Source organism: Nestor notabilis, unplaced genomic scaffold, assembly GCF_000696875.1.
Source record: "Nestor notabilis isolate BGI_N333 unplaced genomic scaffold, ASM69687v1 scaffold18819, whole genome shotgun sequence".
NCBI lineage: Eukaryota > Metazoa > Chordata > Aves > Psittaciformes > Psittacidae > Nestor > Nestor notabilis.
This window is the reverse complement of record NW_009944290.1, coordinates 16,028-32,699: the sequence shown is the minus strand read 5'-3', so window position 1 is coordinate 32,699 and position 16,672 is coordinate 16,028. Positions and strand designations below refer to the sequence as shown.

The following is a 16,672-nucleotide window of genomic DNA, read 5'->3' as shown; positions in this document are numbered from 1 at the left end:
AACCTCTGTTGTGACATATAGAAAACCAGGGAGAGGAGCGGGAGATCAATCAGGTTTGGATCCTGGTGAGAAAGTTCTCCTTAGAAAAATGGTTAGATGAAAAACAAAACAGGATTTGAAATCAAAATTGTCCCCAAAAAAGAGCATTTCTGCTAGTTAAAAGCCTTTAACTAGAAGAGCTTTGTGTGGGTTTTTCTTTTACAAACATAGTGCGTCTGCAATCACTGGGAATTACGGTCCATCTGGGAAAGGGCCTGTGCTTAGGCTATGGAGAGGCTGCTGGTGGTGACAGCGAGTGTCAGTGAGCGGGGTGTTATATGTGTGCTTCAGAGGCTGGACAGCCTGGCAGCAGCTCCCCATTTACCACCGCCTCCGAGGACAGCATCTTGTCTTTGCCAGAATCCAGGCGCTGCTTCTTCAGCATCCTCTGGTGGACCAGTGGGACAACAGAGAGCACCAAGCCACCGATGATGGGGGGGACTCCGGCAAAATAAAAGGCTGCGTCATAATTCCCAAAGTAATCATTGAGGTATCCTGGAAGAGAAGAACAACAGTGGTTATAGCCATGTCAGCCTAATGACAGGCTTGTTTCCTCCCTTGAGTGCTTCAACCACCTGATCTGGGGAGATTTGGGTTTTTAAACCAATAGTTTTTCCATTGCATTCCTTGGAGTTTGTATGCCCCGGATTAAAGGATGTGCACAGCCAACACCATGCAGCAAGGAAGCCAAGGAAAGCCTCAGCTGTCCTTCCTATTTAACCAGAACAGGACTCAATCGGCACACATCCCAAACAATCCCGTACACAAGCTGAGGCACTGTTAAACAGCCAGACACTTCAGGTTGCTCTTCCCCATGCCTTGTCAGCCAGGAGGTCATAGGAAAAGTAGGCAGGGGTTGCTCCTCTCCAGATGGCCTTCATCTGGAAGCCTCAGTTTGCTTATGGATACTTTATCTGCACGGGGCTGTCAGCCAGTTACAAACAACAATCAATCTCTTAAAAAACAATGAGGTTCTGCACTTGCTGGTTTGGCAAGTTCTGACACAGTCAGGAATCCTTGGAGAATAACACACTGCTATTTATCAGCACCGGAAAATCCCTCTGAGTTTTCTCCTGCCTGGGGATTATATCCATGAAATGAGCCCCTGCACCCAGCAAGCCCAGTGCAAGGGTACTGCAGCAGCACCCTAACAGCAAGACATCTGCAACCCCCACCTTTCTTCATGAGGGTGTTAAACTGAATTTGGCTGCCAGAAGCAGAAAGATCCAAGGCATTTAAACAGCTTTAGCTTAGCAATTGCTCATGCAGACATTCTGCTGTTCAAGGGCCAGCAAAGTGCTCGTTTGTGGGACATTGTGGTTATTACTATGCTTAAACCCATACCCAAACCTTGGGAAGACACAGGTTGGGGTAGTTACATCTTTTACTTTGATTCAGCAATCCAGGGGCCGAAGTTACGTATTAACAATCAGTCCCCAGATACCTGAAATAACTTCTGAAAGATTGATCTCTGCCAATTCTTAGCTCAGCTTCGAACAGAAACCAGTTAATGTGATCTTGGTTCGCTCTCACTGTTCCCCCTCCAGCCACCTTTCCTCAGCCTGGAGAAAGGCCTTGAGATGCTACAGGATATAGCATGGAGTGATGCTACACCCATACTTCAAACCCCATGCAACATGATAACCCAGAAATTCAAATATATTCAATATATCTCATCTCACTCTAAAATATCACCCAAGGTGAAAGCTTCCGCGAGGATCTGCTCCCTCCCAACAGCTGAGTCCAGGTCCAGCACCACGGCACTACCAACCTGCTATCGGCGTACCCGCGGTCATGGGCACAGCCATCAGCCCCATGAGGTACCCTATGGCCTGGGATGCCTGCATGGGCCCCACCAGCTCAAAGGCAATGGGGGCCATGATGGTGGTGAAGAAGCCATCGCAAAGGCCGAGGAAGAGGCAGATGACAATGACACCCTCAAACCCTTGGCACTGGGGGATCATCATGCACAGGATGCCCAACAGCACGAAGGATGCAACCTGGGGAGACAAAAGTGGGCATGTCATTGGTGTGCAGGATGAGTGGGGACGGGCAGCAGGAAGTATCATGAAGATGATCCTGAACAGGTCAATGACATCGCTGCCTCCTCTGGATCCAGCAATGCCATCCAGCCTCTGCTCTCATCTCAGAGAGGCCCATATGAATAACCTTTTAAGAAGCTTTAGGAAGGATTAGCTGCTGGATTAGCTGCTACATTTCAGCAGTTTGTTCTTCAGAAAGCACAAGAAGGTGAGAGGCGGTCCAGCAGTTTGGGATGATTTGGGGCAACAGAGTTTGATTGCTGAACGGACACCGAGGCCTCAGGTCAAGTGTATAACTTCTCTGTGCACCTTTCTATAGTAAATGTTCTTCCCTAACAGCAGACAAGGGTGTTAGCTAGTGGCCAGTAAAGGGTTTGCAGTCTGTAGTTGACAGGTATTAAGCAGAGCATCAATACTGCTGTAGAGATGCCATCCCCTGACCCGCAGTGGTTAGCCAGCAGCTACGTGGAGGGTTGGACACAACGTACCTGCAGGTAAATCTTCTTCAGCCCAGGAATGCAGTCACCAATGCGCCCTGCAATCAAGCGCCCCAGCCCCGACATAGCTCCGAGGCAAACCGGGAGGATCCAGTCCTTTTTGGTTTCTTGAAATCGTTTCTCCACGTATTTTACCTAGGATGGAGGGAAGGACACAAGGATGGGAATCCTGAGTTAATCCCTCTCGTATCCTAGAAAAGGGACAAGACATCCCACAGAGGGCTCTTGGCGCTGGGGGTGGTTGTGTGACCCTCATGTCTGCACCACGCTGACCTGCACACACCACCTCCATCCTTTTCTGTTACCAATGCTTGTTCTCAGAAGACATGTGAAGTGACCACTCTGCCCACCCTAGGACAGAGCAGCATTAACAAGCTGTCTCCTCCCATCACTATCCCTGTTTACAAGATACACTTGCAGCAGTTTCTGAGCTTCAAGGCTTTTGGTGGCCCTGGCCCTAATGCCCATCTCCACCTTCCCACCTCCTCCTTGCTTGCATGGAGGAGCCCTTTCACTCCAGGCAAAGGGACACCCCTTCAATTCCAAGGCTCTTACCAGGTTCATGTAAGGTACAAGATATCCCAGGACAGCAGTAGCGATCCCAAAGGCCCAAATCCGATAGGTCTTCCTCCGGAAAATCCTCAAGTTGAAATACTTGCGTGTCTGGGACCAGCATTGCTGCCGCATGCTCCGGCTGCCCAGCTTGTCCTGCCCGTCCCGCTGAGAGTCACAAGAAGGTGGCAAGATGGGCCGATAGGTCATGGACAAGAATATCTGGATGAGCATTAAGGCACTGAGTACTTGGAAAGTATGTGCCAGCCCAATGGCTTCCCCAACTATCTTCAGGAAGAAGGGAAGTGGCACGGAGATGAGGCAGCTGCCACCGGCCACGATGCCGTTGGCCAAGCCAAGGCGGCGCTTGAAGTAGTGACCAAGGATGACCAGCGAGGGCTGGAAGGCGAAGGAGCTGCCACAGCCAAAGAGGATCCCATAGGTGAAATAACGAACTTCCAGAGACCTAGTGGGGAAAAAACCCAAAACACACGGAGGTGGTTATGTTACACACAGGTAAGGAAGCTTCCTCCTGCATGGTCCTGCAAAACATGGAGTCAAGACCCAGGTTTCACACACCACAGGTGCGACACAGACAGGCTGACCTCAAGGAGCTTATTCCCTAGCCAAAGCAAGGATTATCCTCATTTCACAGCTGGCATGTTAAATCTTCCTGAACATGAAGGTTAGCTGGGGAGTGCTTTCTGCAAAGAGAAGGCAGCAGCCAACCTGCCCTCCTTGGGAAGATGACCTAGCACGAATGGTTTCTAAACTACAACAACAAGCAAGGTTTTCTAAAGGTAGCCACAGTGGGTTATTTTTAGCTGGAAATCCATTTTTTCCCCCACTAAAAGGGCTAATTGAAAACATTCTGCACCCAGTGTTTGAAAGCAGAAGGCACCAGCCTTGCTGGTTATTAGGCTTTTAGGAAGGAAGCATTGAGTTTCTGCCCAGACTCCAGGCTAATTAAGTTGTTCTTCTCTAAGCTCCCCTGGGACCTTCAGTTAGACAATCAATCTCATTTGTACCTTACATAGGCGGCTGGTCTCAAGGAGGGAGTGAAGTGGCTGCTCTAAACAACAGGTAGAGAGCCCCGAGAGCCCTTGGAAGGAGCCGTTTCCCAATTGCCAGCCCAGTTTTCCCAACAAGAGCAGCTGAGAAAGGAGCCTAAATTTAGGCAGTGCAAATAACCCACTGTGTTTCTCTCCAGATGAAGGACTTTGCTTCATCCCCATGCAGTACATTTGGCTGCAAAAGTCTGGGAAGAGAGCGCGATGGGACCTTTTGGGCAGCTCACCAGCCACACACACTGCACTAACAGGGTCTTTACACCAACACTCAGAACAACTCATGTGCAATATTGAGTGCTGCTCACGCAGCAAGCGAGAAGACAGCAGCCCAGATCTAAGAGAGCAGTTTGAAAGTTGAGAAAATGTTTACAACCTCATCATTTCTTCCATTACAAGCTTGTCCCTTTAGCTAGCCAAGCAGAGAGCAGAGCGTGCTTGCTGTACCCAACAGCTCAAAGACAAATGACTGTCACAAAAGGCAATTTGCAGCTACTCCAGAACGAAGCCACATCAGAAACCCCCTCCGCTGGAGCCAGGCAGCAGCTGGGCCATGCAGGCTGTCACTGACCTCCCACACACCAGCCCTGGCCATCTCCGCCAGGTCACACCAGCTTTGGCACCGCACTAAGCTGACGTGTTGGATAAATGGAGACAAATGCTACGGTTGGCCATCTGCTCCCCGCTGATGCTAAGACACCCCTGCATGAGCATGGGCTCCCTTTAGCCATGCTTCTTAGCCAGGATTTCCCACCCTGCTTGCTGGGAATCAACCAGCTGCCCTGCAGTGGGATGGGCAGCATCATCTCCCTTGGCTAACAAGGTCTCCCATGGAGAGAGCAGATGATGGGAGACACCCCAATGCAAGGCAGCAAAGAGGAAAAGCTTTGCCTTGCCCCATCCGGAAAACTTCAGCTTTCCCCAGAGCTCTGCTTTTCACCATATTTTGTTCCTTTAGTGGTTTTCATACAAAGCTCCCAATATTTTGAGAGCAGGAGACACTGAGCATGAGCTCTGCAGGCTCAGTGGGGTTCTGGATCAGCTCAATGCAGTGCTAGGAACCCCCTGCACCTCCATTTGGACAAAGCAAACCCATTTTAGAGAAATCAGGAGAAAAAGGCTTGGTCAGGCTCGATCCGACCCTGCCTGAGCCCACCAAACCCACGCTGTGCCCCCCTTTCCAGCAGCAGCTCTTGAACAGCAGCTCCCTCTGCACCAGTGCATGTAGCACAGCTGGCAGCGAGAGGGTCATCTCCAGCTGTGGCTGGCGGAGCTGGCAAGGGGGACCAGGAAAAAAAGCTTCCCCATTGTTCTGGGTGAGCAGGAGTTGCTAGCTCCAAATTTCAGGACTGGCTTTTGCCATCCAGATGGAGCAGTGCCAAATCCCGCAGCCTTGCTGCTCCTCCTCTGGCTCGGCTGTACCGAAGGCAGCTTCCCTCGCTGCAGTCCAGCTGCAAAGGGGCTCCTTTCTGCCTTAAAAGGCAGCCAAAGGAATGTGAACCGAGAGCAAAAAGGCAGGAAATGGGAATTTCAGCTCTGGAGCTCTCCTGGAAATAATACTCTTCTCTGTCTGTGCTGTTTGGTTTCTTTTTAAGCCAAACACAATGAGCCACTGGCAGCGATACGGTCCCAAGAGCTTGTTTTCTTTGCACGAACATTTTTCAAGAGGGGGGAGAATATTCCAAGCCTTGTCGATTAGAAGGGAAGCAAGATGACATGGGGAGCCCCTGTGATCTGCACTGCCAGGAGGCCAGCATCCCTTCAGGACTGACTGCACTTGCTCTGATGACTATTACCTTTAGGAATACAAAGAGGTGGCACCTGCAGAGGAAGCTGCAGAGTGTGGTTCCTTCCACGCTGCTGCCCAAGATGGTTTTATCATCCCAAGCCCCCTGGTTGAAATTCATCCCAGTTCCTGGAGACTCAGAAGCTGCCTCCCCCCTCCAAGTAATGGGGGGGCTCCCCCAGCTGGGGACTTGGAGACCCACCACATAGCACATATCCACAGGGAACCAGGGCTGGGACAAGCACGAAGGCCTCAATGACCAGGGTGAAAGGGAGTCGGTGGTCTGCTATCCTGTGCAGGCAGGGTGGGCAGGGAGGAGCACAGAACAGGCAACTTGTCCTCTGGGAAACCAGCATGTATTTGCCTTAAAAAAACCCACTTCTTAAAGCATTTTAATTAAAATACTGATTTTAACTGAAATCCAACCCAAAGCAATATTTTTCTACAGGAAAAACTGGGGCAAATGATGCTGTGGAGGGTGTCTCCACAGTGCCCTTGAGATTACATTTTAACAAGTGCTGCATAAAAGAGCCCAGAGGTGACCTCTTTTTGCTCCCACAAAGACAGACTCACACCAAATCAGGTACACCTAACATCCAAATGCACATCAGTGAGTGCCTGCCAGCAGAAACTCATGGCATGGGATCAGCCAGGAAAAATGAGGAGCAACGATCATCCTGCACTGCCAGAAGGATGCCAGCACAGTAACAGCACAACCTGCTCCAAACCTCACCTGCATCCTCCTCCCCATCTACCCTGCACAGAAACTCTCCCTTGCTAGGTGTAACCCATCAAACATACTAAGCATTAATTTACTTTCAGTCCCAAATGTGAAACCGATTGCAAAAGAGAACGGTTTTGTTCATGAATCTGTCTTTGGAGCTGCCTGCAACAGTCACACCAGCTTCTCATTGTGTGTTTTAAAGATCAAATGAAGGACCTGAGAGCTGAAATCCCATAAAATAAAGTGCTTCACTCAGGCAAAATTCACTCTCTTGTTATAAAAGGACAAAAGAGTAACCTGGTTCAGTTTGGAGAGTGACAGGCTGAGCACATGTGAGCTGCAATGGGCTGTGGGGATGCCAAGAGCCCTCTCATCTGGATGGAAACCACCTGCTTTGCCCCAAAAAGAAGCAGCAATGTCTAGGCAGAGGGGCTGTGGGGAACAGCAAGGAGCTTGCTGAGGAGCTGGATGGCCCCTTTGCAGCCTTACTTGGTGAAGGAGCTGGAGAGCAGCCCGATGAAGGCGATGGCAGCTCCCGTGGCTGGCGGGGCCCGGGTGGTCGTGGGGGTCGTGCAGCCGATCCGGTCGGTGAAAATGCTGACGATGGGAGAGCAGAAGAAAATCATGCCCATGGCCAAGGAGCCGACCCATGCTGGGGAGAGAGAGAAGAAAGGTGATGGTCAGGGTGGAACATCAAAGGGGGGACAGGAGAGGAACAACCAGGGACTGAATCCGGCTTTGAAGGTGGTTGTGCAGAGAGGCAGCCCCACCACACTGTTAATGGCACAGCTCATAAATAACCTGGTTACCAACTGCACTGCCCACCAGCATCATGGACAGGGTGCAGTCTGCAGCATCTCACTGCTCAGGTTTTCCTTCTATTCCTCTCTATTGGGTTCACACATGTCCTAGGGAAGGTGCTGAGCTTTCCATGCTCCTTTCCTAATGGCCCGTGGAGGTATAATGATGCCTCTACTTATGCTGCTTCCATAAGTAGCCCCCACGAGCTTCTCAGAGCCCTCTGCCCGCTGGCTTTGGCTATGAAGAGTTTCCTATGTTGAGCTATAGCTCTGTGTCCTCAAGCACCACACTCATCCATCACTGCTCCCCACTCCCCATGGTCAGGAGTGCCTCCCCTGCCCCTCGCCCCGTGTTCAGTGGGGATTTCATTGCAGCTGAGCTGATGGGAAACACGCAGCTTGTGCCAGGTTAGATCACATCCCTGGCCCTGCCCCGTGATGTCCAAGTGAACTATGATCTCATGTTTCCTCTCAACCCACCTCTGGAGAAAACCACTGTCTGTCTTTTTTTCAGAAGCTTTTATTATTTCCAGACTATTTCAGCTCATCATCTTCTCCCTGCCCTCCACTGTCTCTCTTTAATGGTTTCTGTGACTATTTTGGGGAGGAAAGGCAGGATTTCAAGAAAAGCAATGTGGTAAGGAAAAACATCTCAGTCTACCAGCTCAGAGGAGAAGAAAGAGGTCCCCTCAATGGGGCGTGAGGCAGGATGGATGGACAAGGGGCCCCCAGCTCTACCTAGCACCAAGTGGAGGGACCTCCTGGAGCATCTGCCAGCCTCAGCTCTGGGCTGCCAAGCACCATCTGCCACACACAGGCCCCAGGACATGTGCTCCTTGCTTTTTTTATCCCTTTTTTTGCGTTGTTGTTTTTGCACCCAAACCAAACACTCTGCAAACCCTTTTAACACAGCCTCACACAATAACGACCCATCCTTCAAAAGCTGTGAGATCTTCAGAAAACAACCAGGTCCCTTCAGAAAATAGCAAGTCCTGGCTATATAAGAGCCTCTCCAACCTCTGCCTTTCAAAAAGGGCAACACAAAGAAGCCCTTGCTAGCCTGGGAAGAACTGACCCTTCCAAATTAATTGTAAGTTTGCAAGGACCCAATTTAGTCTCAAGTCCTCCTTAATAAATGCAGAGCAATAAAAGCAAGAGAAAGGTCTGAGCTGGAGCCTTGTGGGACTCGCCAGGCTCTTGTCTCAACACCAGGCAAAATACCGAAGGGTGAGGGAGACAGAGAGGACCCCCCTCTCCAGCTGATTTTGTTGGTTATAAACACAAGGCACAGTGTAATGAAAGTCCTTCTAATAGGATTAGGTGGCACGGCTCCAAAGAGCCGTCCAAAACAACTCCGAGAGGGGGTGAGGGGTGGGAGCAAAGCCAAGATGGGAAAGGCTCGTTAAATTGGATAATATACTTCCAGAAATGTTCCTTCTACTCCAGCCAAGGCAGTAAAACGTTAGATGGCCCCATCATGTTTGAAGTTTGTTATTTTTGGAAATTACTTTAAGAAACACGGAAATAAAAGCATAAAGCAAAGTATTAAATTTAAAGGGCCAGATTCGGATCTTAATAACCCAGAGATTTACATGCAAATAAGCAGTATCAATCTCTGGCCCCAAAAACACACACTCACCTGCAGAGATCAAAGCAAACCCAGGGTGAGAGGCTCAGCAACGGGCGCTTAAATCTCCTCCAGCTTTGGGTTTGTCAAAAGGAGATAGTGCTCAATTAAAACCAGTAAACACAAAAATAGAGTCCTGTGGCAAATTGCTCTACCTTAGAGAAAGGGCTTACCACAAGCAATGAATAAAAATAGGCTTGGGGAAGAACATAAAGTTAAAATTAGTAAGAACAATAGCCTCACTTCCAGAGCGGGGTTTTGTCTTCCCAGCGAAGCCCCGGGAAGCCAGGAGGGCTGGGCAAGCTCCAGCACTGGAAGGAAACTTCAGCAAGACCTGAGGGCAGGAGAAAGCCACCTCGGTCCCAGCTCTGGTCCCAGCACAATTCACACCAAAGCAGCCCCCGGGGAAAGGGTTGTGTGATTTCCCAGCCCTGTTTTATCCCCAGAGTGATGGTGGTGATCTCCTTCACCTGGGTCAGGGCAAGTCTGGAGGAAAGCCAAGGCAGAAAACACAGGTTGGGGGAAAAGTGAGGTTCAGGTGAAGTGTGGTCCCAAACCTGCCCCTTTAGACATGGAGCCAGAGTCTCTGGATCTGCTCCAGGGAATGAGGGTTTATTTTTAGCAATCTCTGTAACAGTATTGAAGTTTCTCCTGGATTTTCCTAGACATGAAGGGCAGAGGCAGCTATTCCTCTGGTGGAAACCAGACGGGGCTTAACCAGCCTGAGTCAGGGCTTCCCTTCGGCACCTCCTCCAATGCTGGAGAAGTTACGACTTGATTTAAAGCCCACGGGATAAAAATAAGAAGAGGGGAATCTTTGCTTCTGATTTCCATAGGGTTTGGATGAGACGGTTAATTCCTCACCCGGCCACACCTCACAACCCTCTGTGGCTGATAACCTGGGTGAGGTACTGAAGCACACAAAGACAAGCCCCCACAAGAGGCACAAAGCCTTATCAGCAGCGTGGTGTGATCAAGCAGATCCTGAAAGAAGCGATGGCTGGAATCCAGCTTGGGATGGGGCTGGGAGGAGTTCAAGAGCTGCACAGAACTTCGACAGGAGTCGGGTTAAGACTTGATCAAGTCTCAAGGTGCCATGAGTCCAACCACGTCCCTGGAGCACCAGCCGAAGGGGCTGGGTTTGGAGCTACCTGGGTGGGTGCTGCGGGGGGATCTGGCTGGTGATGGCCAAGAAACCCCCTCTCCAAGGGTTACCTTTAAAGAAACACCAAAAGCTTCAGAAACCACTTTTTTACTTTGTGTTTTTTTTCCTCTTTTTTAGGGGAATAAAGGCATTTAAAGCAGTGTCCTTTTGTGAGGGGGAGCAAAGATGACTTCTGGGACTGGCAATATTAGAGGTGGCTCCACACGTGCTGTCCCTCCCTGAAAGCCACCTCTCTACTCACCCTGCTTGGCACTGTGAGTTCCACCAAGACGAGCCCTATCCATGCCACCCTGTTCCCACCCAAAATGTCTCCTGAAGGCAATAAGACAGCAGCTGTGGAGCCTTGACCCCCACAGGGGGCATGCACCCCACTCCTTGCTGCTTGCTCTGGCGGGGACCATGACACCCTGCTGCCACCCAGGTCACCAGCAGCTTCCAGAGCTGATGGGACATTCCTGGTAGTTCTAGGGAGGCTTTGGGGTATGGGAAGAGCCCAGCATCGGGCAGGTGCCTCTTTGTCGGAGCAGAGAGGTTGTTGACCAAGGGGAGCACCCCACCAGCAGCCATCCCACAGCATGATCACATAGGGTGAAGCTCCAGCTAAAGCTCTACAAATTGCTCTTTCCCATCTTGACTTAACAAAGCCAAACTACTGTCCCAAGGGAGGTCCAAAGCAATGTGGCCTTCAACATGGACAAGGGAATACAGTGGTTGAGGATCTCCAAGAAAAACATGATGCAGTGATGTAGGAGACGTGGCCAAGCTGAGCCTTCCTCTCTGACACCACTCACTCTGGGCTCAAGACAGAGGAGAAACTGGGGAGGATGACCCATTTGCCCACCAGCTCAACATCATCAAGCTGTGCCCATGATGGAGCTCTGGGACCAGGTGTGCTTCAGCCACCAGGTCCTCCTCCTGCCAACGGGTGACAACGCTGCTGGGCACCCAGAGGAGGACTAGCACATGGGGGTCAGGACCTGCAATAGGGCTAGCGATGCTAAGGGGCCAGGGAGGGCTGTGAGCACCATGTCCACATGCTCACGGCAGGACCCCAGCAGGTCCCACATGCCAGGCACCCGATCAGCTTTCTTTGAACCAAGGCCATCCCAAAAGGATGAAAAGCTCCTCGCTGGCTTTTTCTGGGAGCAGAGCAAGGTGGGTGGCAGGAAGGTGAGAAAAAACAGGAGAATACATCACCACTCCGAGACGCAGATCCTGGTATTTAGCTCATTGTTCCAAAAAACATCATTAAACCCTCGCGCTGCGTAGCACTTGCGGCCAAGCCTATTTGTTCCTTTAAAAATTAATCTCCAGGGAGAGAGAAGGAAGGGACGTCGCTCTCAGACGTGCTTCCCCGCTGACCCAAATACCTCCGGCTGGAGGGATCAAGGGCCAGGAGGTGACCTCAGATCCGCCGCTGGAGGAAGTGTCTTCCCTCGCTTCCCGCGGCTTTTCCCCCGCCAGGACACAGCGGCTGCTGGAGGGGATGGGGTCATGCTGCAGTGGGTCACCTTCCCCGGGCACTTGGCACTTCTGGGATGAGAGATGGGGCAGTCAAAGGTAATTCACCTCCATCCCCCCATCTGCACCACTCCTCCAAGGAATAAGGAGCTTCTTGAGTCATGTTTTCTGAGGACAGGGAAGCTTTGCTGGCATGAGAAACCTCATCACACGTCTTCAAAGCCCTTCCCAGCCCTACCTGGATCCATTTCCAGGTGGCCTATAAGTTCAAGCTACCTGATGGCCTTACCCACATAGACACTGTAGGGAAGCAGACGGCTGTACCCATCCCCTGTGGAGCTAATGTGCCACCCGCGGCACATCTGCAGTGGAAACCAAGCAGCTGTTTTATCTTGTGCCCTTAAAAAGCAATTTGCGTCATCCTCTTGCTCAAAGTACAGCCTGAAATGCTCCCAATGGCTTGGCCCCATGTGCTCAACACCCCCCGTGGACTGAGCCCACCCCAGCAGGGTAGGTCAAGGCTTAAATGAAGGCAGGCGCAAAGTCACATCTGAGGAGGCCACTGCAGTGCACGGCAGGAAGGGAAACTGAGCTAAAGAGCAGCAAACCAAAGCTGAGGAGCTGCTGGGCTCCTCTGGACGGGAGGTGGTAGTAGGGCCATGCGGTGGCAGCCACTGTGCATCACGTGCAGCTAAAAGCCAGATAAACCCATTAATTGTATAGCAAGCCCTGCTTGGTACCATACCCTAAGGCTTCAGAACAAAGTCCTCCTTTATCAGGTTTGGCTGACTTCTCCCCCACTCCCTTCTTTTGGAAACAATTCCGTAACAGACTGAAAATTGGAATAAATGGAATTATTCAGAGGAATTATTCAAGGTCAGGTCTGGCTAAAGACCCTTTCAGTGCCCTGTTCGTGACGGTATTAGGACAGACTAAGGATAAGTTTGAATGTCATAGGAGAATTGGCAGCTACCATCACCATTGCATGTTCCCATGACCATGGATAACACAACAGCTTCTCAGAGATCAGCGTCCATCCAGTCCATCCACAGGAGACTTAAAAACATCAGGTTTTAACTGGTTCAGGAGCACAGGGAAGCAGAGCAGGACAGGATGGGAACATACTATGCTTTAAATCACACTACATCTCTCCTGATCAGGCAGCTCTGCCTTTCCTCACCCTCAAGGACACAGGGGGCTTTTAAGGGACAGTGCTCAGGCCACCTCCTGTGACCACTAAGTGGCAGATACCAGCTTATGTGAGAGAAAAGTCCAATATTAGCTGTCCTGTGGCCATGTTAAGCAGAGATGGAGACAGATCTGTGGTTTTGCTTGGCAAGCGGCAGGCGTGGAGTGTTTTCCTGAGGTTCATGCACTGAACATCTCGGAGAAACTCAGCCCCAGCCACATTTTGCATCGTTTCATTCCAAAACCATAAAAATCAACCCTGTTTAGAGCAAAATGGCGTTGGAGCTCATGTCTGAGCTGCATCATGTTCTCCCCGTCCACAGCCCGGCTCCCAGTCGGCCTCAGAAGCCCCCGAGCTGGTCCAGAAATGCAAATTCTTGTGAAATCCATCCAAAAGCAACAAGGCAGCATATGCTCTGCAGCTGAAACCCACTGTGTGCCCAGGCTGGGTTGTTCCTCCCCAGCACTCCCCTCTGCAGGCCGGGAAGGTTTTTCTTCTCCACATCGCCTCTGGCTTGCAATTTCTGAGAGATGATTCACCTACCACACATTAGAGTTACCCAACAAGCAGGAGCCAGGGTTGCACCAACTTCATCTCAACACGAGCTCCCATCCACCACGTCCCATCCAGACATCTCTCCATGACCTGCACCCTCAAGGAGGATGGGGATCTGGTTACTGAATCCGTCCTGATGTTGGGTGACTCCGAGTGATGTTGGGTTGGACCAAGTTTGCGATGTCCCATCTGCTCAGGGGAGAGCCAAGGGCTGCAAGGAGGAAGCTCTTGGGGTTCAACTGCAGTTGGGTAAAACCAGTGCCCTCATGCAGCTCCTGCCTGAATGAACTGGTAAAGCCTCTCTAGTACCTGGGGGGACATCCCGGGGACGAGCATCCCTCCTTCGACTGCGCTGTCAAACACCTCAGCAGCCCCGGGCAGCGTTTTCATCCAGCAATTTTATGGAAAACAGAAAAGTTCCATTCTAATTGGTGAAAATTCCCCCCTCCCACCCGCAGAGCACCAATCTGTAATTAGCCTTTCATGTCCAACGATGTTTATTCCTGACGGAGTTTATCTTGGCACAAACACGCGCTCTGAAATGTACGCACATTTGAAGACTCAAACCCTGCATTTAATTCTCTATCTGCTTGTTAATTCTCATTGTTCCCAAGCCCCTTTTCAAAACATACCCACAGGGAGAAGAAAGTATTTTTTTATATATATAAAAAACCCCTTCCAGCGTCAGGAACACCAGCAGTGAGCACAGCACCACAGGCACTGGCCCAGGGTCCAGCTGCCCCCACAGCTCCCACTGCTCACCCCAACACACGGTGCCCAACCTGAGACACCTTCATCCTGATTCCATCTTTCTTCCTTTTAATATATTTTTTCTCCACAGATGTGATGTCCCTCGGATGCCCACCCTGCAATCACAGAACCCCAGACTGGTCTGTGTTGGAAGGGACCTTAAAGCTCCTCCAGCTCCAACCCCTGCCACGGGCAGGGACACCTTCCACTAGAGCAGGTTGCTCCAAGCCCCTGTGTCCAACCTGGCCTTGAACACTGCCAGGGATGGGGCAGCCACAGCTTCTCTGGGCACCCTGTGCCAGCGCCTCAGCACCCTCACAGGGAAGAGCTTCTGCCCAAGAGCTCATCTCAATCTCCCCTCTGGCAGGTTCAAGCCATTCCCCTTGTCCTGTCCCTACAGGCCCTTGTCCAAAGCCCCTCTCCAGGTCTCCTGGAGCCCCTTTAGGCACTGGAGCTGCTCTAAGGTGTCCCCTTCAGGAGCCTTCTCTTCTCCAGCTGCCCCAGCCCAGCTCTCTCAGCCTGGCTCCAGAGGTGAGGGGCTCCATTCTCTTCTGTGCATCTTTATGGCCTCCTCTGGGCTCCCTCCAACAGGTCCCTTTAGCTGTTGCCCCAGAGCTGGATCAGGACTGGGGGGGTCTCCCCAGAGCGCAGCAGAGGGGGAGAATCTCCTCCCTCGACCTGCTGCTCAGGCTCTGGGGGTGCAGCCCAGCACATAGCGGGGCTCTAGGCTCAAGCGCACACTGAAGCTGGGTCATGGGGAGCTGCTTCTCACCCAACACCCCAAGTTCTTCTTCCTCAGGGTAATAAACACAGTATCCACCTTATAAAATGAAAGGAAGAGTTAAGGGTCAGAGTCTGGGTCAGGGTGAGGATTTAGGGTTCGGGTCAGCATTAGGGACAGGGTAGAGGTTTGGGTCAGGGGACCCAGCTCTCCCCAGACCTCTGCACGGCGACAGGTTGGGGTCTCTTCCAGGCCCCTGTGCTGGCTCCTCCCCCTGTGTTTTTGGGAAAGGGTTCCCATTGCTGACACCAGGCAATAATTAACTCCATTGGGACAGTGTGTGTCAGCCGTGGCCCTCGACACCAGCTACTGCACGTCCAAAATTTTAAGCCTTTGGAAAAGCCATGACCTGACCAAACTCCATTGGACTTCGGCTGTCATTAACCTCTGCCACTCACTTGCACAAGCACACGGAGCGCTCGCCCGGGAACAGCTCAGCATTCATGCCACAACCACCCTCCTGTCCCCAGCCGCGCAGTGGTGGCACTCTTCCTCCGGAGCAAAACCGTGTTATCTCCTCCAAATCCCCACCGTGGCCACTTCTTGTCACTGGCAGACTCATACTGGTACCCATTTCCTGCAGCATGCAGGCAACTGGTACCCAGATGAGTGCTCGGGGGACACCTGCAACCCCAAAAGGGCAGGAGGGGGACTCTGGGGGCGCCTCACCCCCTGCCCTGTGCTTACCTGTGCCCTGGTGCCCCAGCAGCCACCCCACACACGTGGCTGTTGCGGCACTTCCCTGGCTCAGAGCTTGGCTGCTCTGTGATACGCTGCCGGACGCAGAGGTCGTGGCTCCCAGCCAGCATCAGAGCAGACAGCAAAGCAGCTCTGCTGCACGTGGGCCAGGCCAAGGAGACAATGCCAAAGAGGCCCTTTACACTAAGGTTACTGGTTCATCTCCCGGCCAGGCACAGCATCCCTGTGCATCCCTACCGGTGCCTATGCCCAGCACAACCCACCTATAGCTGGTGTCGCTCCTCCATCTGTATTATACCCAAGACCCCAAAATCTCCAATGTTACTCTGAGGTGAAAGCACCTGGGGCATCCCAACCCCTTGATGCCTCATCATGGAGAAGACAGGACAGCCCCCAGCCCCTGTCGGGAGGCAGGTTGAATACCCTCCCAAAACGTGGCTGGTGGCCCAAGAGTGAGCCAACCCCTGTGAAATCATCTGTCTCCTCTCAGCCTCCTGCAGCAAACCCTGCCTGGGCTGTGTTTGGGAACTCTCCGCCTTCTGCAGGGAGGCTGGGGTGAGAAAGGATGCTTTTTTCCAAGCTGGGAGAGACAGAAACGTTTCCCTCCTTGCCAGATTTCTCCCAAGCCATCTTCTGTTTCTCGTTAACAGCAAGAAGAAACCCTCCAGCTCAGGTCCATGCTCCTCCCACTGCAATTCCCATGGGCACTTGTCAACATCCCAGTAAAGAAGGAGAATTAAACCCACCCAACCTGGCTGGCCATGATGCAGGGACCACAGAGTGAGGATCGGCGGCGGGTTGAAAACAACCCCCCTGCTCCGCTCTCACATCTCCCCCACGGAAACTTTTCAACTCCAGTTGCTGGCAGGAGTGGGGCTGATCCCAGCTGAATTCCTTCCACTCACCAGCAAATAAATAGCAGTTAAATGGAGGGAAAG

The 16,672-nt window shown here is 51.8% G+C and overlaps 1 protein-coding gene across 1 annotated transcript; it reads right to left on the bottom strand.

Moving 5' to 3' along the window:
• Nucleotides 1-313: 313 nt before the first annotated feature.
• Nucleotides 314-7,359, bottom strand: SLC16A2 (solute carrier family 16, member 2 (thyroid hormone transporter); the record flags this gene model as incomplete). The annotated part of the gene is made up of 5 exons (XM_010022377.1): nucleotides 314-534; nucleotides 1,811-2,039; nucleotides 2,570-2,713; nucleotides 3,134-3,596; nucleotides 7,197-7,359. Coding segments are annotated over 5 exons (1,220 nt in total), but the record flags the coding sequence as incomplete, so codon positions are not given.
• Nucleotides 7,360-16,672: the final 9,313 nt, after the last annotated feature.